General features: G+C 33.1%; 1 protein-coding gene across 1 annotated transcript in view; it reads right to left on the reverse strand.

Moving 5' to 3' along the window:
• ADGRB3 (adhesion G protein-coupled receptor B3) overlaps positions 1–26813 on the reverse strand; it is a 684429-nt gene that overhangs the window by 43335 nt on the left and 614281 nt on the right. Inside the window, 6 exon segments of the mRNA XM_079147374.1 lie at positions 1507–1678; positions 1981–2079; positions 7404–7489; positions 10023–10089; positions 12709–12778; positions 15436–15586. Coding sequence (XP_079003500.1) covers positions 1507–1678; positions 1981–2079; positions 7404–7489; positions 10023–10089; positions 12709–12778; positions 15436–15586 — 645 coding nt within the window.

Genomic DNA, 26813 nt, shown 5'->3' on the forward strand with positions numbered 1-26813 from the left:
TATGTCATTCTCCTCACTTAAAGCCTGCAACAGTTCATCTTAATTGTCAATTATAAGTGCATTCTATGTCTATTTATTTAGCACAAGCCTGTTACATAAAGATATTAGAGATAATACAGAAGATTACAAGACAGTTGTAATTAGAAAAGACTACAACCTAAATTATCATTGAATTTCCTTTTAGCTTTTACTCCTTTAGTACATAGTTCAATATTTGGAAGATTTTAATGCTGACATTCTAGGTAGATATTTGTGATGAGAGAATAGTAAGTTTATTAAGTGTAAGCTATTTCAGAATTTCTAAATGATGAAACACTCCCTGCAAGAGGAACTAACACTTCATCTGTTTTCTTTGTTTTTCATCACAGAATAGCTTTAGAATACACCTGTGGTATATTGTTGACATCTGTATCTTCTTGAAATAGTACGGAAATATTGTTCTCCCCACCTGGTAAATCAGGTTAAAGCCTTTGGTTGCATTCACACATCATTGTACAAACTATGTGGTGTGTACTCACACTAAATTTATCTGTTTGCAAGGTGCACATCATAATAAAGTTCTCAAACAAGTCAGATAATGCAAAATGACAGAGTAGACCATTTTCTCAAAACCACTAGCATGGCACTGTGTCAATGTGTTCTTCAGTCACCACTCATCCCCAGAGTAAATGCTAAAATGACTCATAAGCCTTGTAAATACCGTGTCAGTGCTTGAAAGCATTCAGAATAATTTTCACCCTGGTTGGAAAACAACATTTTTATCCCTAAAAAACTCAAATCTGCAATCTTTCACTGTCCTGGGTGGATTTGGTGTCAGTTGTTGTCTCCACTCATGAAAAATAACTTCTTCCTTCCCCCACTGCTGACAAGAAACTTTGGCATGACCTGGAGAAAGGCTATGATGGTAGGTCTACAATTCTAGGAACAATTAATTATTGCTCATCATGCCCCACTAGGTACGTTCTTTTGTATTTTCTGAGCATAATCATCCATATAAAATCATTAATCTTTAGTAACATTAACCACAATTTAGAGATTAAAGAACTATTCAATATCTTGAACATTTTCTACTGAAAATAAATTTAGTTAATATGAGAAATGAGAATGTGCTATATGTAGAAGCAAAGTTAAGAAATAAGCAAGAAATATCAGTGTGTTATTTATTTATGAATAGTGCCTATCAAACACAAGTCACCTTCATGTACCAGTTCTCTAACATACCTCCTCTCCACAAAACCTCTCTTTAATCTTCTCTCCCTGGTTCTTGGTACCACTGGCTGTGAGTTCCTTAGCATAGACCCACATATGTTAGACTGCCAGGGGCCCTCCTGAACTATTCCTTACATCTTCTCTTCAGCTTTGAATCTTAAGCAATCCCCATTGCTTAAGATGGTGTGGTAAAGACCAGCTTCAATCTAAAATCAATATATTAAAATAAAAGATCATACTTGTTAGATATCCCCTTTATTTATCACTTATTTCTTGCACAAGAATTATATTTCTCACCTCTCTCCGAAGAATGCAGTGGACCATGACTATAACAAAGCCTTGCAATGAATCAAACACAGCAAAAAGTATTTGAAACAATATGGAGCGTTTATCTGTCATGGCCAGAACTGCAGACATCCAGGTCAGAGCCAGAAGGGGCAATACCACACAAGAGCTCCAAAGAGAGGCCCTGTTGAGAGACAGAGAAAACAACATTACGTAGCTGCATGTCATGCCCCAGGCCATAACCAAACCCCGTTCAACAAAGCATTCTTGTATGCGGCACCAAGACTATTAACTTGGAAACCACAAATCAGATAACATTTGAGAGTTTTATTTACTCTTTTATAGACTATCCCACTTAGTTATAAATGTAGTTGCCAATTACAAATATTTAAGTATTAGCAACCAGTATTTTGTTTTTCATCATAGCATTTTCTCACATGCACTGTAAAGATTTGTAACAAGAAGATGTAAATGATTGGGACTAACATGGCATTACTGGCGGTGGTGGCTGACAAAGCTGTTGTTGAAACTACTCCACACTTGGCACATTTGAGCGTCAAACCGCTATGAGGCTCACTCATCTGACTGCAAACAAACAGAACACCCACAAAAAGAACAATTGAATTGTCACCAAAAAAAAGTTGCTGCTGCAAGTTAGCTTTAAATACAATTTCATACAGAAAAGTATACTTATCAAAGATGAAAGCTCTAGATTGTTTGAAAGATGCATTTATACTATAAATTATCTTTGTAACATTTACCTCTTAACATTCTGGGCCTTTCTTACATGCAAAGTATATTTCCATCATTTACACCATAAATAGCCTTATGTCTACAGGTCAAAATTGCCCAACACTGAGATAAACATAAGCATGTGCTTGTGTAGACATACAGCAAAAACCCTTTATTCAGACCCCTGGTACTCAAACATGTGAGGACTCCTAGCTTCAAAGATTTTCATTGTCATTTGCAAAAGACAAACATATAAATTAAAGCCTCCTGAAACACATTTACCTCAGAAGCCCACACAGGAGTATACATCACATACAGAAATAATATATACATAGTGTATAATATATATTTATTTTAGGAGTCTTCAATTGTAGATGAAACAGTTTTTATCTCATCAGCTTTGTTCTTTGAGATTTTTTATAGCATCAATGTACTATCCATATTTTAGGATAATCTGAATATAAGGTCTGATAAAACTTAATGAAACATTAGTTGATAATAAAAAAGAGTGGTAGTTTTCTTCTTTAATAAAATACATTTAATATATTATGAAGCTCAAAAATTTCTTTCTGAACATTTGTTATAGACTACAATCTCATAGCATTTAAATGGTCTATTCTGGTCTAAGAGATTTCGTACATAAATTCAGATTCCATCAACTACATCATAGAAACAAAATTGTACTACAGAGAAAATTTGACATGCATTTTGCTTAAGAAAAGCATCCATGAAAAATGTTTATTAGAACATAAACTTCTTAAGAAACCCAAAAAGAAATTGCTTGAATAGAAATCCAAAACAACTTGAAATTAATTTTTGTGGTGTACTTCCAATGTGGTGCTTATGTCTAAAATATGTCTGCCCTAAGGATTTTTAAAATAATTTATAGGAGAGTTGCATATATATATATATATATATATATATATGTTTAAATACATATACATATTTAAAAGAAACCTGGCATTCCAAATTATAAGCATCTCAAATTAAAAGCATCTCAAGTGGCAGAAGAGAGAAAATGTTAAGATGCTTATAATTTGGAATGTCTAGTTTCTTCTAAATAAGCATATTCATTTGTGAATAATGCTTAGATGAGATAATAAATCTGAAAAATATAGCTTGATCAGCAGATCTCATGAAAAAAAAAAAAAAAAAGCTCCCAGAGTTGAGGATAAGGGAATATGGTACTAAATTACACACTTGACAGAGTGAACCCACTTTATATATGTACCCAAACTAGCCACATTTACCTATACTTTTCAAATAACACATAACAGATAATCTGTCTAGTTTAGTTCACAAATGGTTCAGTGAGTCTGCTATGGTGTTTGAAGCTGCCCTCAAAGAAGCACCTAGACTGGTTAACCCAGCGATTGCACATAGCAGTCCACCTGGCCCCATCCCCAAAGATTAATTTGAGGGAACTCATGCACCTGTTTTTCTTGAAAGTCCATAGATTATACCAGCAAATAAGCAAAATGAGCACCACTTCTCTAACTATACATTGAGCTTCTTTAATCTTCTTAAATTTGATGATATTAATATTTTAAAGGCATGGATTACTCCCTTATTATTTTCTTTATCACAGAGGATGAGTTATTTGATGTTTGTGCTTCTAACATGAATGTGACTATTTCTCAATTTAAAGACATTTTGTTCTGTGTTCTAAAACAAGATTGAAAAGTCAAAGTTTATTTAAAAAAATAATTTGAAGTACCCAATACAGCAAGTATTTTAGCCCTGAAATACTGCAATTTAACCTAACCAATTTCCTGATTACAAATTGCAACTAGTATCCCATATGTTTATTTGTCTATTTAAAACTGACTAAAAGGTCTATACATACTTTCCTTAGAGCAAACTGTTAAAAACTGTGCTTGATGCTAACTTTTTGGACAGCTTTGGTATTCCTTTATTAGCTGTGAATGGAGTAGAGGAATGATAAATTATCCAGGGAGATGTAATGTTTTTTCCTGGTTTAGAATACCAATTCAGAAATGATGTAATATAAAGAACATACAGTCTAATGCTAGATCAAGCAGTTTCAATGAAAAATGAGGCTTTCTTCTTTGATACAGAGGAAATTGCACATTTATAAAATAAAAAAGTTCAATTACTTATAAAAAATAGAGTTGAACTGCCCATACATTCCAACGTAACCAGGGCACCAGGGCAGAAACATGGTTGTTACTACTCTTCCAATGTGTTCTGCCGGCTCCTATTATTACTATGGGTCTTAAAATCTACAGGTTCTAGTTCCAAATTTTATTTATTATTTTCTCTAGGAAGATTTTTTTGTTTGATTTGTATATTAATACTCTAATAGAGTCCCTGGAAGGAAAATTTCCCCTCCATCTCCATTTGGAAAAATCTCATGAAATTTGCAAAAGATGCTGCTAATGTCCTAATTTCAGGTAGATGAGATGATACAGAAAGTGCCGCTGTAGAAAAATACAGAAAATTAAACTTTTTGTTTAAGATGTTTTAAAAAGACACATGTGATTTTAACTTATTCTCATCCTTTCCAATTATCATTTTATATATGATATATTATAATTCATAATAAATCCCCCCTTAGTAAATGTATTTTATCCATTAGAAATATTTAATATGGCTTGGGTACTATAAAACTTGTCAAGCTATTATATTATTTATTAAACATTTACTCACACATTCTTTTATAAATATTTATTGAGTACAAACTATATACTTCGCTATTTATAATAAGAGATTATAAAAAATAAGAAGAGAGAAAAATAGACAAAATGGAAGAAGGAATGTCTGGGTACTATCTTCAATTCTAAATAATTACACAGATTCAAAAGATATGCTAGGTATGGTTGTATATTCACACAACCTGAAATGGTCAATTTTTGCAATTATGGAAGTCAATAATTAGGCCAGTTAGGTTCTAGTCAACATTTCTTTAGTTAGTTGTAATGATTTCTTTTTCACTGAAGTCTTTATTATTGTCCTCACTGCTTTTCTGTGAATTAAAATTAGCTTCAAACATCTACAACTTGTTAAGTTTTCCTTCGATCACATTTGGGAATAAAGAACAAATTTCAGTCTATACTTACTAAGGCCAAATAACATTTTATATTCAAGAAAAAGTTTTTAAGCTTAGTCATTAATTTGATAGCTCTTCCTGACTTTGGAAAGTAATCAGTATTCTGCTTGGTCATGTACCTTACCAATACTTCTGTTTCTTTAGCAGTGGCCTTTGAACCAGAAGTTCCTCATTCAGTTCTGCCAATAAGACATACATGATGTCCAAGAAAAATGTTTTAGAATCAGAGGTTTTAAAACCATAATTGTCAGAGTTAATAAGTAAAGTGATAAGGATATTTTCTAAATTCATAATACAACAAGGTTGTCATTTCTTCTAAACCTATATTATCTCTTACAAAGAGCTATTTTAAAACAAACTGGGCATTGCATATAAAATAATTAAATGATAAAATAATACTGACTGATAATCTAATGAATTCTCAGCATTGAACTCATTTTGATGATCTCATCTCTTTCTGACCTCACTATGAATGATGAAATCATGAATTCCTGGTTGATAGTGACCTTTGAAAACACACACATCCACTTTGGCTGCTCATTGCATTGTGAAATGAGGAATAGCCACTGTCAAGTGAATGTTTCCTATTTGCCACATCTTCTAATGATACTTTACACACATTATATTCCATATGCTTTAATGGGGCAAAAGCTATTTTTCCCATTTAACAGATGAGGAGACTGAATTGCATGCAGAAAGATGAAGTAACAATGCCCAAAGACAGATATACACACAGCTAGTAAATTGCAGAGCTGAATATTGCACATGGCTTTGATTCCAAGCCTTAACCTAAGCACTTGAACCCCCCCTACTATTTTGTTTAAATTATTTAAGTTTGTACTATCAGAAGCAGAGCTGAGTTTCTATACCTGGTATTCAGTATGATAAATCTATTATTATATGATTAATTTGGACTTAAATTTCAACCACACATGGCAGACTAACAAAAATAATCTTTTGAAAGGTTCATGTCCAAGTATCTGTACTAAGTTGAAACCTCCCTATTGAAGGATACCATGGGACTAATCTATAGTGAAAATATCTCTAAATGAGAAGTGACCCTCCCTCAAGAAGGAACTCCCAATGATGTTTTTTACTCCATGGTAGTTCCAATGTTTAATATGAGTAACATCAAAATTTTATATTGAAAGCCATTAGACTTGTCTGTTTACTAGTTTAGATACTTGGGTTATCTTACCTTATAAATCATCACATAGACTGTAAAAACATAAAGGACTTAACGCTCTCATCAGGAGTTGATCAAGTGCAGTGACTATTAAATAAAACCCTGAATTATTTTTTTAAAAAAAGAACTATTATATGGGCGAGTTTTGAATGATGATGATATTTAACAGAAAGTAGAAAACTATAAACTTTATAGACACAAGGGAAAATTTAAACAATTAGTTTTTCAATTCAAATTTCTTTAAATGTTTATGATGTAACCTTGAAAACTGCTGGTCACTCTGCATATGAATGTTAGTCATTTGCATAGGGTGATACTGTAATAACAGCAAAATTAAGGGAGATGGCTTTTCTAAATTTTATAAGTGGTTAAAATGTGCAAGTGAAATTATGAATAGCTCTTCTAGAAAATTATAATCAAAATTAGTCATAAAGAATGAAAAATATAAGACAAGAATAGTATTTGATAGGTGATTATCTTAAGTGAAGACTTTATTTCTGATGTCTACAATTAATCAAAGAAAATGCAATATTATTGCACTATTTGGGTTTGCTTTTCCCAGCTCAGTCATGTAACATAGTGACACTGTGTTCCATCTACCTCCTGTCCTTTGTGACCAGAAGTAGAAGGACATTGAAAGCCCTTGCTTAAGGACAACTATTTTAAATCCAGCCTTCCTGAACATTAATCTTCTTAACTGACAAACAAATAACACTGTCAAATAAACCTAGACTTTCTTAATAGTCTGTTATATCATTTACAGAGGAGAACATTAGAAACATTAGAAAGGCACAATCCACCAGACACACTGGGACATCAAAAACAATCTGAGGAACAGTCAAACACAGTCAACAAGGATTTGGAATTGGATTATGGGATTCACTAGTAAAGAACCTTCAAAATCCACCAATTGCAGCTTACCCGGCTCTGTGTTTGAGCTTTTTATCTAGGATCCCATCTCTGGAAACAAGTTTATTAAATACCAAAATGCCAATCACCATGTTGACCTGTCAAACAGAAACAAAGTTGACCTTTCAATAATTTTGAAGGGAATTCGGTCTCTGCTTTATCAATTTAAAACCACTGTAGAGTTCTAGACTCACAAAAGTAGTGATATGAAGCACTTCTCAAATATTTTTATTAAGTGCATAAAGGCACATAAAACAATTTAACAGTGGTGTGTTACTTTAATTCCCATGGTTTGCAGTTAACACTGGGGAAATTAATCTTTGATTGCCTTACTTTTAAATGGTACCATACTGTATCAATCTGGCTTTCTTCTCTGAGACAATCTTGAATAAAATCAATTGGCTAGATGAGTTTTACCCTATGCTTAAGAACCGAAAGATTTTGCCTCTCGGGGCATGAGGCCTCTGGTGAGTGAAGAATTCTAAACAGAGAAGATAGAATGCCTATATTCCACACACTGGGTGACTGTTTTCTCTTGTGGGATGGGAGCAGTGTTGTTGCACTACACTTTTCCAGACAACAGAGAAAGACTATTCAATTCTCTAGAACCTTTAGGGGACAAAAAGCATCAATTCTTAAAATACTCTCCAGTAAGCATTGCTCATCAACTTCTTTCCAAGACTTTCTTACTCTCACTTAAAAGTTCTTTTGCATATGACAGCTAAAATGAATTTGGTAAGAAAATTTTCTTTCTCACATTAAGTTGTAAAAAGCCACACAGAGATAGATATCTATTTGCAGCAGCATCATCGTGATGAGCTATGGAGTTTTCTAATCTACCAACACCTCTTGATAAAGGAAACCAGTCCAATAGGGAAACCAAAACAATTAAGGAAAAGTGATTTTTGTTTTTTAGAAATCTTTTTGTTTTCCTTGCCTCTCACCCTCCATGATCCCTGGGCAACAGAATATTGGTGCAACCCTGGCCTCTCTGACATTGCAAATGGTGAATACAAAGCTGAAATATGTTAGATTGTTGATGTAGGAAGAACCAAAGCATATCTTTTAAGTAGGGATAGGAGGTATCACTATTCACTGACAAGATAGATAGCAGTTAATCAAGAGAATGCTTATTCATCTTTGTACTTCTCATTATTTGAACTAAGAGAAAATGTACATTCCATGGATTCTATTAATCTACAACTTAATCAGGAGGGAATTTATCACTACTCCAAAGGCCTTACTTTGGTGTTTCAATTATACACATACTCTTTATTTCTTCATTTTAGGGTTATATGTATATTAACCTAGTAGCTTAGGGAAATGTTTCTATTGATTAAATAAAAATTCAATGCAGCAGACAAAAATGTGTCTAATGATTTTGATTTCCCTAGGGTCTTCTCTAACACCACGCTTAGTGTTTTGTTTTGTTTTGTTTTTACTGGAAAACATGAGCAATTTCTTCTCATTCTTACAGCTTAGAGGAGGGAGAACAAACTTAAAAGGAAGAAAACTCAAATATCAGAGTTATTAAGAAAAATGTCATGAGCTTCCAATTTTTTGAATAAATTTTACAAGCTAAACAGTAATTTCCCAAGTAGAAATCTAATTGCTCAGTGATATGAATCTTTGTATTTAATGAAGACCATTTCTTTCCTCTTATTATCTTCAGACATTGTCTAGGCAAGTGATATTTGTAATTAATAAGCTCAGAGAGGGAGAAATTGGTAGCAGATTTCATGTTACTATAATTAAAAGACTTAAGGCCAGGCACAGATATACATTTCTGTATCCCAGTGACTCAACAGACTGAGGCAGGAAAAGTGCAAGTTCAAAGCCAGCCTCAACAACTTAGCAAAGCCCTAAGCAACTTAGCAAGACCCTATCTCAATAAAATTAATGAAAAGGACTGGGGATGGCTCAGTAGTTAAGCACATTCCGTTTAATTCCTGGTACCAAAAAAAAAAAAAAAAAAAAAAAAAAAAGATTTAAGGATTTAAGGAATTATTTTGTGATTCCAAAGAGAATCAACTGGCTAAATGCATTCCCTGCTATGTTTAAGAGTCAGGGAACATCAGAAATATCTGGAGATGTTTTGATTGCCAAAACTGGAGGATGCTACAGGTATGTGCAAGGTAGAGGGGAGGGATCCTGCTAAACATCGTAAAATACATAAGACAGACCCTGCATCAAAGAAATATCCAGTTCAAAGTGTTAGTATCATAGAGATTAAGAAATAGATTTAACATTTGGTAGTAACAGCCTTGAAGAAATCTCCCTATTAATAACTATATATACTGTATAAAATAGTAAAAGGTAAATGATAGCAAATGATGAGGCTCTATATATTGAAGAGGAAGAATTTGTTAAAACTCACTCAAAACTTCTTCACAAGTCCAAAGTCACTGGAAGAGAAATATCATACTCCCAAGTTTAATATCTTAAATTCATATTTAAAATATGAATATTTAGAGTATTAAAGAACTGAAAGCAATTGATATTCAAAGCACAGCAACAGTTCATTGAACATTAAAATTTGTACACAGTAAATACTTTAACAAAGTTGCCACTCTAATTTAACCAAATTAGTCTTTTGATTAAGGAAGTAAATAAGTAGTTTTCAATGTTTACCAGGACAACAGCGGCTGCAGGTCCAACAAAAGCGTAGAGCAGCCCTCCTTCCAGAGAAAGCCAGCAGCTGAAATAACATTAGATAAAAACTAACAGAAATTAGTGATGAGTATTTGACCACAAAAGGCATGATACCAGTAACTTATACATTTGGCCTTGAAATGCTGGACATCTTTCAAAGATTTGCAATTAAGAAAAAAACACATAGAAAATGTATAAAAAGGCATAATTAGAGCTTTTCGAAGTTAGACATACTATGGACCTCTCACTGAAGAGAAACTTGTATTACAAGACCTTACTTTCAAACAGTTTAAACATTTTAGACAAATTACTCTTAAGAGATTTCTGCATTTAGTTTCATTACAAAGGTGACAATTACTTAAATTTTGCAAAATGCTGTTTTGTCTCCCTTAAGGAAATTTTTTCCAAATATAATTTAAGCAAGAACAGCATGTTTTGAGAGTCTTAGATGTGCCATTTACCTGTTTTTCCTTGAGGCCATAGAGATATCAGGAGAAACTGGTTTAAAAGACATAAGTACGGGAAATGGATAATCTATATTTGTATGTTTTTTTAATTTTATTGTTTCCCAGACTATTAAGAAAATTCACTACAGATAAATTTTTGAATAAAGGTAAGGGCAACTATATTTGTTTCAAGGACTAAATTCACCAAGGGATGTCAGTTTGCATTGAGAGAGACATGACCCATACCGATGAACACATTCAGGTTCTTGCAGTAGAGGGAAATGAAGAGGCCAGAGGGTTCAACTCTGAAGGCTCTTCAGGGTGACATATCTGCACATGCACATTCCAGGAAAATGTACATAAGGGAAGTGTGAGGGACCATTTTTACACCGCTGATGTAGAGCTATGCTCACAATTTCATAACCCTTAAAAATAGTCCACAAAATTGGTGGGCTGCCTTCAAAAACAACATTAGGACTGGGGATATGGCTCAGGGGTAGGGTGCTTGCCTTGCATTCATGAAGCCCTGGGTTCAATTTCTCACATAGCAGAGCAACAACAAAAAGTAGCATTAGACAGGAACTATTCTATATCTGTTCTAACAACAAACTATATTGATTGTCGTAGTAGTAACATGACATGCATTTGTTAAAATACACAGAACTGTATACTTAATAGGATAAATGTTACTCTATATAAATTATGCCTTGATTTATACCTTATACCTTGTTGTTATTTATACCTTAATTTATAATTTATACCTTAAATTTAAATCTAGTAGTTACATATGCATACACAAGTTCATACACCGATATATATATGTTCAAAATTTGTGTGTATTTATTAAAAGTCTGCATTTAGTTATTGCTCCTTGCCATTAACAGCAGAAAGATAAAATTTTATCAGCTTACTTTGAGGTAGCTAACTAATGCTCATTTTTTAATTAAAAAAAAAAAAAAAAAACAAAACTGTAGAAAAAGACCTGAGTCTGACAGAATAATTTGGTGTCTCTGAGGCTACCACCAAATTTCTACCATATATTTGTGTAAGCAAAGTTCCAAACTGAGATTTAGTTTGTCTTTTAAGGTGTTATTATAGCTTTCAAGTTACTTTCCCCCAGGGTTTACACCATTATGAATAAAATTCAGTTGTAAAATCAATACATGACTCATTGTATTATATTTGACTTTAAGTGAAAACTCCTTGAAAGTAGAAACCATAACATCTATAATCATACTTAATTTCCATATTTTCAATATGGTGATTCTTACTGGATTCATACTAAAATAGTTATGTTATTATAAAAAGTAATAACTTAAAGGTAACAGTGCTATAGTAAACCCTACTCTGTTGTAGATGATATCTGAAATTTTTCAATTATATAGACTGTATAAGAAAAATAAGTGATCTGATGATATGAGTTATTTAAACTCTTGGGAAGTATTTTTTGGATGGGTAGGTGGAGTGAAGTCCCTTGGTATCCTTCCAAGATAGATAAACCCACCAGTTGACCTAACTAGCAGTTAATCACACCTCGAACCTGAAGGTAAGTAACAGAACACCACATTTCAAAACGTAAACCTTTAATAAGATGCACACTCCATATTTCTCAAATGTCTCCTCAAGATGAGAGTAGATGCAGTAATATATAAAAATGCATTGTTTTAAATCTGAAAAGTTAAATAAAAAATTTACTATGAATTCTCTCGAAAATTTTTTTTCAGCATCAGAAGTATAAGATGGGCTATTAGCTGCCTTTCTCCCTTCTAATTTTTTTTAAGACCTAGGAATTTTCTAATATGGAGTCTCTTAATTTCCCTCATCTATAATATTGAGTATGAATTACCCTAAACAGAGCAAAACTTGAACTAATCCAACGAAAGCTGGTTAATAACAATATACATTATCATCAATGGTATTAGAAGTCAGGGAACCAGTTCTGAAAAAAAAAAGCACTTGAGGTTCAACATGAACAGTAGATACTGAAATATTTCAAAAGCCAAATACACCAGTCTTATTAAGAAATGAGAAATCAAAAGGAGGATTCTGAACAGTGCCTTGATATTTTTTCCTTAACTTTTGTTCATATAAGCTACTTCACATCGTTCCTCATTAAAGACTCCATGACAAAATGCACAGTAATGTTATCCAAGATGATTGGAGCCTATTTGATGACTTGCTTAGTTATAATATGATTTTTTCACTGTGGATGGACTTACTAGTGATCTGTGCCATATCCTTTTGTCCTGGTGAAGCCCACTGATGTGGCCACTACTAATGCTGGCAAACCTGCAAGAAGAGCAATGTCATACTTCATATTCAGCAATAGCCACTGTGCATACTGGCCCTAGAAAAGCCAGGTCAAACTCTAGATGTTCAAATCAGAGCAACTACCTTTGGATGAATCACTTCACAAAGTATGTTTCCATTACAAACTTTCTTTCAAGTGCCAAAATATGAGAGAGACAGCTGGTATTTCAACTTGGTGCACTTCCTTGATGTTGCTAGGTTACCACCACATTTGACATCAGTTTAAAGGGAAGTAATAACAGAGATTTAGGATACCTTTTAAGTTATTTTTCCCCTAGGGGTTTACACGGTTATAAAGGAAATTTATAGTTATAAAATCTGACAGGCAAAAACTGGTGTGATGGAATTTCACAGAAGTGGAACATTCAGCTGGTCACATATTGATTCATATCAAGTTGTACTTAAGATAGAAAAAGAAATCTTATCAGTTAACATTTCTTTATAAATTTCTTATGATAACAAAAATGTAGGAATAGGGAGTTTAATTACCTGTATATCTGCACCAGTTCTGTCTTCACAACTTAGTTTATGTTGTTTTTGTAAATCACTTATGACCTCTTTCAAGTTTAATGAAGGAATCTCCCTGTATTTTGATGAATAGAGTTCAATCTAATCTACCCTACTTAAAGTTCATTTTGTTTTGTTTTTTCAAGTTTCAGTTGTGCCTTCTTTTCAGGACCATCATGTTTGCCTTCTTGGATTAAAAAAGAACCTATCACTCTATCATCCTCTTGTGTTCCTCTTCGTGTTTTCTTTCTTCCTACCATTTCCCTTTCTACTATTTTCTTTCTTCTCTGTGGCTTCTCTAGCACCATCACATTCATTCATGAGGTGTAATGACAATAACTATGGAAAGCATCTCAGAGGGACCTATCATATTTTTGAACAAAAAAATGATGGCTCCATATATAATATAAATTGTGTATGTAGTATCCTCCTCACCTTGACCCTCCTCATCCTTTATTCTGCATGTAATTTGTTGACTTTTTGATTGACAGGACCCAGTTCATTAGAAAATAATTCTTCCCTAAGTGATAACTAGACAATGAATAGTCTTTGTTTCATACAATTTGGATTTGCATTTTTTTTCAAATTCTTTATGCTACACTTTCCCAGACTAAAACTCATATGACACTATTCTACCCATCAGGGTAAATTTTTGCTACCCAGAGTACTTGGAATATAAGCTGTAAATGTGGAGAACTGCTATCAACCCTCTCCTCAAAATCTTGAGTAATCACATTAAATAAAGTAGCTAACCATTCTGGAAATCACCACTCTTCACTCTTTATTAGGATATGGGTTCGACACAGTGGTGCATGCCTATAATCCCAGTGGCTTAGGGGACTGAGACAGGAGGATCACAAGTTCAAAGCCAGTATCAGCAAAAGTGAGGTGCTAAGTAACTCAGTGAGACCTTGTCTCTAAATAAAATACAAAATAGTGCTGGAGATGTGGCTCAGTGGTCAAATCCCTGGTACACCTGGTTCAATCCCTGGTACACCAAAGAAATGTGTGCTTTTACCTGCATTCTGTATTTCTAATGATGACAATTTATCTAACTAATGACAAAAATGTTCCCTTATTTAATACGAGTTGACTTTAGAAGATCTTTGTCATGGAGTCTAGACAAATTTTATGAAAATTTAAGTAGAAAATATTCTTCAGCTTTTCTTAACTGCCTTACTGTACCAAGAGTACTGGTATACTTGTTAAATATGGATAGACCCATGCTGAAACCAAGGATAATCTTTTAAGTGTTTTTGATCCTTTTTTTCAGCATGATTATTCTCATATTTTATTAAGTCCACTTATTTAAAATTTCCCACGTTCTCACTAACATTCTATTCTCAACTTCTTATACACTAGGTATTTATTGTGTATTTTGTATAAAATTATTTAGTTATTTTAGTGCAGGTTTTTTAATTCAAAGACAAACATGAAAATTCCTGGATTTTTCTAAAACCAGCTTAAATTAGATTCTCATTAGAAATGGCCCCATGAAAAGTGTAAACTTTCAAGATGTCTGTCATGAAGCATTTTGAAAGAAAAATTTCCTAATAAAGACAGGCAAAGAAATAATGAAATCTGTTTAAAATTCTATTTATTCTTTTGAGGACCCCACTGGTGACACATGAAATTTCACTGATTCTCTTAATGGCTTTCTGCCTGTGACGTGAATAAGTGTATTCTTTAATTCTTTTGAGATTTCTTGGAATAGAACTCTAAGTTTTGGAAGGGGAGAAAATGCTAGTGAACCATCATGTCCTGAAATTCTAAGACATTTTGCATTTCCAGGAAGTATTAGTAGAGAACACTTCATTTTTCTGCCTGTATCTATCTACCTATCATCTATTGATATAAATATAGATATATGGCTATAGATACCTGGTCTCATTTCACACTGTGCAGGCACTGTTGATTGTAAACTGCCTGGCTGTATGGGAATTCAATAGTTATTTCTTCTTAAAGTTCCAAAAGACCCATGAATGCTCAAATGTGACCACCATCATATATTCCTACTTCATATATCAAATTAGACACAAAGCAGCCTGTGAATCATTACTCTACTGATTCATGATACAGATGCTTGAAGTCATTTAACAAGAACTCAAAAGAGTATGTAATGTGCTTACCCCATCCAAGGCACAAAAAGCGTTTCCTTATAAGCCGTGTCCTAATTTTTCCAGTTACAGCCATATATGACTGCCACGCCTCAGTCAGAACCCAACAGAAGGAAGCCAGGAAGAAAAAGTGCAAAAATGCTGTGGTGGTTGTACAGATGCTCTGTGGAAACAAAGAACAGACTCACACTGGACTGTGGTGGGAACTCAGGTGTTCTGCAGAGGCTTCTTAATCTCTGACTCTGCCTTCACTTTTCCTCAGTGCTAGGTAATTTTTCAGAAATTAGAAACCATACAGTGTATGCTGCCTACAGTACCTATGATAAAAAAAAAATATGCGTCCTAATTCCATTTGTGCTTCCAATTTCTTTTATGAGAACTAGGAATATAAATTTGAATATAAGGGAGATTAAAATTACTGCTTTACTTGAAATTTTTACTTGAAATATAATTACAGAAATGGTCCTTTTCTTTCGTTTAATTTAAGTTACAGACATCTTGCATAATTATTTTGGTTACATTCTTTATCTTTCCTTTTTACCCAAGAATTCTTCTTTGTTGTTTTATCTGGGTTGATGTTAAGATTACATTGGCAAGAGCAACACCAGCCTTTCAAAAGGAAAAATTACTTTGCTTTTATATGTGCGTGATATTCATGATACAGCAGCAAAGTACAAAATGAGGTTTGGCTAATAGCCTAGAACAAAAATAACATATATATTTTAAAGTACTTAATACTCTGTTTTGGTATTATTATTACATTGTAACATGTGTCTTAATCCAGTCATTTTGAAAAACTAATTGGGTCACTGGCAATACACAGGCATGATTTCATAGACATTTTTCTTCATGCAACTTAATTATTCTAAATGTGCTGACCATTAGTTAAGACTTGTTTGGAAAAGACAAGCAGCTTCATTTTGGTAAAGCCTGCTAAATATTTCACTATTGGTACAATTCCCTTGTGTAGAATCTCATTGAAATGCAGGTCTTCACATACCAGAACCAGTAACAGAACTAACTTCTTCCTTTGTCGGTCTCAGTCTTGCTGTTTCCAAAAACTGAAATCAACCAAAGTAACTAAACTAAAAACAAGAATTATAAAAAACCACAAACAAAGAAATAAAAATAGAATCTTCATCCTCCTACCTCTAACCCAATCTAATGCTAAAGCAGAACCTTATTAGAATTTTTATTTTGGGGCCAACATTATTCATCTTAGTTACTTATTTTGTTGCAATTTACCAGGTATTAACTTAGTTTCCCAGTTCTTTTAATCTTATATGAAGAACTTTATCATGCCTATCTCACCAGGTTGTTTTAGAGATTAGATAATTTATAGGTACTTGGTAGTACTGTGCTAGGCATACAGAAAGTGCTCAACCAATGATATTATCATTATTGTGATAAATAGCACTAAAAAGGTGGTACCATTTTTCAGCATGTGATACCTTATTTCAGATAGTGCTTACATCTACTTAGTACTTAAGTTTATGCTTATAAAGATATGAAGTATTAGTATGATAAAACCATGGATTTCCTGTATGCTCTTTCCCACTTTTTCACTCCTGTCTCAAGTATAATGTAGAGGGCTTAACCAATTATAATGTCTTCTGTATTTAAGACATTGGTACTTTTTCCCCAAGTTAAGGTTTAAAGACCCAAAGGCTGACTACTTTGACCACTGATCTACAGTCTCTGATCCAAATTTGAAACGCAAAGATGAACTTTCCAGTCAATATCTAGAACTACTTATATTTTTATAATTTATATTTCATTTCCTTCCTCCAATTTGTTTCATCTCAATTGTAAATGCTAGCAATGCATTCCTTGTCCATTTAACACTATCAATAAAGGATGTCTCTCTGGAAAATAATATGAGTCAAAACCAGCCTATGGGAAGAATGCATGGGAACTAAAGAAGTATGACCTGTTTCTACATGCAATAAGTGGCACTGTACTGTGGCCAGACAATTCTTCAGACATCTTGAATGTGCTCTAAGTTGGAGATAAGCTGTCTTGACATAAGTGATTGTACATGTGGACTAGAGGGGTCTAAAAATCACAAAACTAACCACAGAAGAGGACAGCAAAATCTATGATCCTGAGAAACAGAGAAAGGGAGCTATGTTACATTTCACTTCATAATCACATGATGAAACAGTATAAACAGTACAAAAACAAAGTCTTGACACACTGAAACACACAATGATTTTCTTCTGATATTTTTACAAAGTTGTAATAATGTCAGTAATATTTTTCAAATTTTTTTTTACTTTTTAAATTTGTTCTAATTAGTTATACATAGCAATAGAATGCACTTTGATACATCATACACAAATGGAGTATAATTTCTCATTCTTCTGGTTGTACACCATATAGAATCACACCTGTCTTTGTAGTCACATATGTATATGTAGGGTAATAATGTCTGATTCATTCTGCTTTCCATCCTATCCACACACCCCCTCCCCTCACTTCACTCCTCCCTACCTAATCTATAATAACTCTATCCCTACCTGCTCTCTTATTGTGAATTAGCATCTGCATATCAGAGAAAATATTCAGACTTTGTTTATTTGGGATTGGCTTATTTCACTTAGCATGATACTGGGACCTCAAGTTCATCATTAATTCTTCTGCTTTTCCTGCCTTGCCAAACCCTAGTCTGGTCTCATCAGTAACATGGTTGATGAGTGTTATTGACAAATACCGCAAAACTTGAAAGCTGATTTAGGTTGGTAAACTGAGCACTGTTCATACATACCATTCTTGCCTATATCCTTTACCTCATATCATTAGAGATAATAGAGAAGATTTTTTTTTTAAAATAACTGATGATAAGGAAGTGTAAACCATTCTGAACTAGAGGTTGTGAGAAATCTCATAGAAACCAAAATCAGATGAGAACAGATCAAAGATCGACACCGAAGTCAAAACAAGGTACTGGGAGCAGAGATGAGGACGCAGAAAGTAAGAAAGAGTCACAATGTATGGATGACACTGAAGTTCTAAAATATATTTAAAATACTTCCAGAAAAAAGGAATAGAGAAATAGAGGGAAGGACAGAATTTAAAGAAACATTATGGGGAAATTTCTTACAACTTTAAAAGGCTTCTTGACTATAGGATAGATTAAAGATGAAACACATATATATATGTATACCTAAATATATTATGATGAAATTTTGTGAGCATCAAGAATAAAGAGAATCTATCCCATTTATTAATTCTTGGTTTTATTTCTTATGCTTTGGGAGTCATGTTAAGGAAGTCTGGTCCTAAGCCACATGATGAAGATTTGGGCCTATTTTTTCTTCTATTTGATGCAGGGTTTCTGGTCTAATTCCTAGGTCCTTGATCCATTTTGAGTTGAGTTTTGTGCAGGGTGAGAGGAGAGGTTTAATTTCACTTTGCTCCATATGGATTTCCAGTTTTCCCAGCACCATTTGTTGAAGAGGCTATCTTTTCTCCATTTTATGTTTTTGGCACTTTGTCTAGTATGAGAACAACTTTATTTATGTCATTGTGTCTCTGTGTCTTCTATTCTGTACCACTGGTCTACATGTATATTTTGATGCCAGCAGGAATCAATAAATGGATTAGATTCAAACTAAAAAGATTTTTCTCAGCAAAAGAACAATCAACAATGTGAACAGAGAGGCTACAGAGTGGGAAAAAATTCTTTGCCACATGCACTTCAGATAAAACACTAACTCTGGAATTATATAAAGACTCAAAAAACTTTACACAAGAATACAAATAGATCCAATCATAAATGGACTAGGAATTGAGCTCACACTTACAGAGAAGAGCTACAATGTGCTCAACAGATATATGAAAAAAATGTTCAACATCTCTAGTAATAAGAGAAATGCAAATCAAAATTACCCTAAGATTTCATCTCGCCCCAATCAGAATGGCTATTATCAAGAATACAAGCAACAATAGGTGTTGGCAAGGATGAGGAGGAAAAGCTACACTCACACATTGCTGGTGGGGTTACAAATTGGTGCAACCTCTCTGAAAAGCAGTAAGGAGATTACGTAGAAAGCTTGGAATGGAACCACCATTTGATCCAACTCCTTGGCCTATACCCAAAGGACTTAAAATCAGCATATTACAGTGACACAGTCACATCAATGTTTATAGCAGCTCAATTCACAATACCTAGATTGTGGAACCAACGTAGATGTCCTTCAATAGATAAATGGATAAAGAACCTGTGGTCTATATACACAATGGAATATTATTCAACCATAAAGAAGAAAAAAAATTATGGCATTTGTAGGTAAATGGATGGAGTTGGAGAGTATCATGCTAATTGAAATAAGCCATCCCCAAAATCCAAGGCCTGAGAATGATTTCTTGATAAGTGGATGATGATACATAATAGGGATTGGGGGGGGGAAACAGGTAGGCAAGAATGGAGGCAGGATGGATTGTGCAAAGAAAAAATGAGAGGTGGGGAGGGGGTGGGGGGAAGAAAATAGAATGACGATGAACATGCATTACCATATGTACATGTATGATTACAACAAACAGTGTGACCCTACTTCATGTACAACCAGAGAAATGAAAATTGTACTCCATTTGTTACAATAAAGCAAAAATTAAAAACTAAAAAAGAATAAAGATAAATATCTTTAATGCTGTCAGAATGCAAAGAAAGATTACTTACAAAGAAATCAGATTCAGATTGACATCAGATCCTTTTGAGCAACCCAGGATACAGAAAGCCAATGGGATAATAGTCTCAACATTCTAAGGAAAAGAACTTTGAAGTTAGAATGCTACAACCAGCCAAACTATTATTCAAGTGAGAGGCAGAAATAAAGATATTTTTAGAACTAAAAGGAACTTTGAAGTTTAGTTCTTTTAGGATATTTCTCTGTAAGAACTCTTAAATAATATAAACTACTAAGAAGAATAACTGTGGGGTAGGAAATGAGATAAAAGAAGTGATAGAGTAATAGATAGCAAAGAAAGAAATAAAAAAATCCTGCAACTAAGTAAACCTTCATTTATATATATATATATATATATGCATATTTAATTTTTAAAATGTAACCACCTGGATATTAAATTCAAAAAAATATCAGTGAGAGTTCAAAGATAAGAGGGGCAAGAGTCACAAGGATGCAGAGGAAAACAAGATTATGTTGTTTCCTTTTTCTCAGGCATAGAAGAGATATTGATTAACTCCAGATGTTAGAAAAATAAGTCTGAACATACATGCTAACCAATGTTAACGGTAAGCCACAAGAAGTAAAAACAAATTATGTATTTGTAAAATTGCAAAGGAAAAATAGAACTTAAAAGCAGTCTATTCAATCAATTAAAGCTGGGTAAAGGGTCAACAAACTAGAAAGCATGATAAATGGAAAAAAGAGCAAAATAATTCCAAGCACATCAGAAATTATAAGAAATAGGGATGATTAAATTCACAGCTAAAGGTTGAAAACTTTCATACTGGATTTAAAAATCCAGTTTTGGAAATGTACTTACAAGACATCCCTCAAACCCAATGACACAGGAAGACAGAATAAAGGAATGAAAAGAACTAAATTAAGCAAATGTTAATATGCAAAATTCTGATGCTACAATGTTAATATTGGAAAACCATTAAAGGAGATGAAGAGTGGCATTTTCATGATGACACAAAGGTGCAGACCATGAAAAAGATTCAGAAGAAATACATCTCTATGAATCAGTAACCATTTTTCACAGAATATGAAGCAAATCTGAGGAAACTAAAAGAATAAACTGTCTAACTAAAGTTATAATCAGGGACTTAGGATACAGCTCTCAACCAGAGAAAAGTTGAGGCAAATATAACAGATGAACAATTAGGACAACAAAACCACAAAAAGGGATGAATCTTTCCTTTGTAACATACATAAAACAGAGTATTACATTTCTTTAAAATACAAATGGACATTTTCAGACTAGTCCCTATAACAGAAAGTTGATAAAATAAGTCCAAGAAAGTTTATAATATATAGGATATTTTCACAGAGCACACTACAATAAAATTTAAAATTAAAGTTATAATTCTCTACTCTCGAGATGTAAAAGCTTTTATATATTAATGCATTTTTTAAAATAAAAAATATAAATTATACTTTGAATAACAGGGCAGTTTGTACATCAAAACTTGTAAGATTTTTCTATGATGATATTCAGGACTTTTATAGCCTTAAATACAGAGAAAATGGGAAAATAAAGATATATGGATTGTTTAAAATCAGAAGGAAGGATTTATAACAGAAAAAAATCAGAAACTTAAAAATGGAGAAAGTAAAGTACAGTAAAATTTACCACATAAACTCATACTGACTCTCAAAACCAAATAAAATAGTTCAGCCTTGGCAACTGTATTTCTTTTTGTTTTATTTTCTTAATTGACACATCAAATTGTACATAGTTATGGGGTACCATGTGATATTTATGTACATACATATGATATTTATATGTATATACACATATACACACATAAATTGTTTAATGATCAATAAAAGTAAGCATCTTTTTACCTCAAACAATTTTTATATTCCTTTGGCAGTGGAACCATTCAAAATCCTTTCTTTTTAGCATTTGAAAACATACAGTACATATCATTATCTATAGTAACCCGACTATGCAGTAGAATGCCAGAACTTATTTTCTCCTAACTGTAACAGGACAAAAGTTATGAAGACAGTAATAAAGTTCCTCAAAAGCTTTAAAAATAGAAGTATCATAGGATCCAGCAATCCACCTCCTGACTACAGATTCAGAGAAAATGAAATAAGTTTTGTCAAAGAGGACAGCTACATTCCTGGGTTCATTGCAACACTATTCATAATCACCAAGAAATGGAATTCAATCTAAATGTCCAACCAATGAACAAATAAAGAAAATGTGGTACATCTACCCAGTATAATATTGTCATAAAAAGATGAAATCCAATGTATGATTACACAAATGGTATGCCTCTACTTCATGTACAGAGAAACAAGATGTATCCCATTTGTTTACAATAAAAAAAATTTTTAAAAAGATGAAATCATACCATCTACAATAACATGGATGGAACTTGGAGATATTATGTTAAGGTAAATAAACTAGGTACAGAAAGACCAATGCTTCATGATCTCATTCATGTGGTGGATTCTAAAAGTTCATCTCATCCAGCCAGGTAGAGTGGTGCCTGTTTGTAATCCCAGTGGCTTGGGAGGTTGAGGCAGGAGGATCACAAGTTTGAGTACAACCTCAGCAAGTGAGTGAGGCCCTAAGCAACTTAGTGATACACAGTCTCAAAATAAAAACTAAAAAAGGATTGTGATATGGTTTAGTGGCAAAGTCCCTCTGGGTACAATTTCCAGTGCCAAAAATAAATAAATAGATGAATAAAAAGTTCATTTTACAGAAAGGGAGTAGAAGGTTGGTTATCAGAGGCTGGGAGAGTGGAGACAGACAGGGAGGAATGAAAAAAAGTTGATCAATGGGTACCAAGTTACAGTTTTTTTTGCTGTTTTTAAAGGTGGGCAAAAAGGCAAACATTGTGATACAAGTTATCAAAGCAATATAATAGAATAGCACATACTCTATTTATATACAAACTTGAAAAGATACATAAAAGACATTCTTCTAAAAAAACCACAGATTACTAAAGTTGCCCCAGAGATAAAACTAGTAAACTTAATTAAAACTGAATTAAAAAGAAAGAAGAAATTCTTTAAAAAGGACAAAAATTCAGAAAAATTTTCAGACAAACTAAAGCAACATAAGAAATTTCCATTTTATAAAACATTTCCAGACCAAAGGAAAAAAATAGAACTATCCAAGTCATTTTTAAGGATGCTAGCATGACATTGATGCCAAAATGAGCAAAAAAAAATTTACATCACTTTCATCTATCAACTAAATGTGAAAGCGCTTAATTAAAAAAAAAGTGGAACCCAGAAACACAGTAAAAGGATAATAAATTAGTACTAAATCAGAGTGTGTCCAGTAATGTACAATGATTCAACATTTAAATGACCTCCATATAATTTATTACATTAATAGTTAAGGAAGAGAAAACCATGTGAGCACATCAACAAATGTAAAAACATTTTATAAAATTCAAAACTCAACTTTTCATTAAGAAATGTTCTTTGCAAATTATGAGTAGAGGTGAATATTCCTACTTAATTAAGACTCTCTCTCCAAAACAATGAAAATCATATTTAATAGTGAAATATTAGTATTCCCATCGCAATCATGAAAAAGACGAGGATCCTCAGCATTATATCTAACATTCTAAAATGTACAAGGAAACAAGAAAGATCAATAGGAAAAAAAGAGACAATATTTCATTGTCGCAGACAATACACATTCTTATTAGAAAATCAAAGAGGATAAATTTTTAAACTATTAAAAATAAAAAGAACTAACAGGATGGCAAAATTCAAGATCAAAATACAAAACTTTTATTTCCTAAACTACAAAATCAATTTAAAAATAACTTTCCTAAATATCAGAAATATGATTTGGAAAATGCAATATGAGATTTATAATTAAGCATGACAGATTAATGTCTCTGTTCCCTCCCACTTGGTCTAAAAAGACCAAGTTAGTAAGTCACAAGGAAAAAGAGAATAGGTGGTTGACAGTGAACTCAATGTGTGGACAAATCCAGAAGATAAGGAGGGAAGGTTTAACTGATATATGATGGTAGAGAAGTTATAGCTTAGGTGATTGAAGGGTGAAGGGGTGGCAATGGAAATACTGATTTTCATGCGACCAGTGCATTATCTTATGAAGGGTTTAATTCTTGAAAACAGTAGGGATCAGAAGCTGAAAAAAGAAACTGAAAATATAAAGCAAAATTGCTAGGAGAAAACTATTTGATAGAAGCAAAGATCCTATACATAATAAAAATAAGCCGTGTAATGTACTTTCAAATATATTGAACAAAAATGGGCAGCAGTTTCATGTAGCATATTATAAAATTTACTGGAAGAACACAGAAGACATGAAATAATGGAAAAATACTACTATGTATATGAACTGAAAGACTCAATACTATATTAATGTCAATTGTTCCCAAATTGATAAAAATATTCAAGGCAGTCCCCATCAACTTTAAGTTAGAAAGAGAATTAAACACAGGAATACAGGATAGAGGATTTTCCTAACAATATAAAACAGAATGAAATGTGACCAGATGATAACTATGCCCATTTGCATAAGGGTTTGAAGAGACCAATTTACTTGATCAGTGTCACATGGTTCGTGAGTGGGTGCAGGGGATAAAACATGGCATCTGACCCCACAGCTTGAACCGTTCCTTAGCTACCCATAGGCAGCCTTCTCACAGCATGTTTTGCTCATTTCATGATTCAATCTTCATAATCTTTCTTTTTTTCATCTTTCCCAAATCCCAACATTCCTCCATATTCTCTTAGATTTGCCTTGCTTCCTACAACACTGATGAGGGAGAGACATCCATAGTTTTAGTATCTTCATATTTCTTGTGCCTCCCATTTTGGAGTTTCTCCCAATCCTGACCCTCCTTTCCAATGCAGGCCCCCTCCTCCTAACAGGAGACTGTATAACAGTGACCAGGAGGCTGAGCCCTGTTTGTTGCACTGTGTGGGGTCAAACACTGCTTCATTTGCACATTGTTACTTAAAATTTCTGTCCTTCTCTTTCTACATCTGTGAGTCAAGGACATTAAGAGATATCTTAATATTGCTGTGAGGACTGAAAGATATTATGTATGTGAAGAAATTGATACACACTAACTACTCTTATTTGGAGGATAAATTTTTAATTGCTATGTTATGAAATACAGTAAAGCCTAATACATTTTTACAAATAAATATGCATTTTGACAATAGATATTATAGTAGATCTTGATATATTTTTATAAATGAATACATCCGTGTAACTATAATGAATACATCCGTGTCACATCAAAATTTAGGACATCACCAACCTCCCAATCTGTTTTGTGTGCTCAAAGGTAACAACTCTCCTGACTTTCTATCACCAAAAGTAGTAACTACTTTTGATTTGGTCAGTTTGATATGCTCCTCCTTTAATTAATTTATATACATAATCTCTTAGCCTACAAATGTGTTGAAGTATCTCCTTAAGCCAGTCACCCTCCTTTTTACTGGTTTGTACTCTCTTTCCAATTGTGGTCAAACTTCTCAAAAAGTAAACTAGACTTTAACGTCTTTTCTACCAGCTCACATCTTTCTTCTTGCCAGTTAGCATCTCCCCCGAATTTCCCTCCAATGACTTCCTAATTTTCAAAGTTAATGGATGGAATGTTTTCCATTAGCCATAAAAACTTTGGGCCCCAACATTCTTACTTACAAATTATGAGATTTTATTATTTGGTCTTTAATGGCTTTTCTTTTCTTTCTTCCTCCCTTCCCCTTTCCTCCCCTGCTTTGGGGTACTGGGATTAAACCCAGGGGTGCTTTACCATTAAGCCACCTCCCCAGTCCTTTTTATTTTCTGAGACAGGGTCTAACTAAATTGCTTAGGGTCTTAGTAATTTGCTAAGGCTCACCTCAAACTTGTGATCCTCCTACCTTAGCCTCCAAAGTCCCTGGCATTACAGGTTTTAATGTCTTTTCTATCTCTAAAATATTACCTTACTGTAAATATACTTTTTTTATTTTTTATTTTTTTCGGTACCAGGGATTGAAGCACATCCCCAGTCCTTTTTCATATTTTTAAATTTAGAGACAGGGTATCATTGAGTTGGTTGGGGCCTTGCTAAATTGCTGAGGCTGGCTTTGAATTTGTGATCCTCCTGCCGCAGCCTCCGGAGCAGCTGGGACTACAGGTATGAACCACCACATCCGTCTCATACCATAAATATTCTAATTACAGTTTTCATCAGGTTGTTCATATCTTCTTGAATTAGTTTTGGAAAATTGTGTTTTCCCAAGATATTATCCATTTTACTTATATTTCTAATGTGTTAGTATATGGATGCATGTCATATTCTCTTATAACTTATAAGAATACACTTTTCCTTTCTTAAATTGCTTACATACATGTACTTCTTATGAGATTTATTAGAGAAGTATGTCATAATACTTTCTTTTAAAGCTTAATGATTCTTTAATTCTATTTTGAAAAATATTCTTATATTGTTATGGTGGTGAGTCTGTTGGAGTGTGAAATGTAATTATTTACTGTTTTACTTGGTAGGTTTTCAATAATTCTAAGAAAAAAAATAGAGTACTATGTTTAGTCTATTCCCAACATTCAACTAAATGAAAGGTATTAGTATATTAAAAAATAAGTATCTTAAATGGCTATTTTTAACTATTTCAAAATGCAAGTGATACAATGATACAATGGTTTTAGTGAAAGACACATAATATTAAAAAAAACTG

Source organism: Sciurus vulgaris (genome assembly GCF_902686455.1).
Source record: "Sciurus vulgaris genome assembly, chromosome: 7".
In the NCBI taxonomy this organism is placed as follows: domain Eukaryota; kingdom Metazoa; phylum Chordata; class Mammalia; order Rodentia; family Sciuridae; genus Sciurus; species Sciurus vulgaris.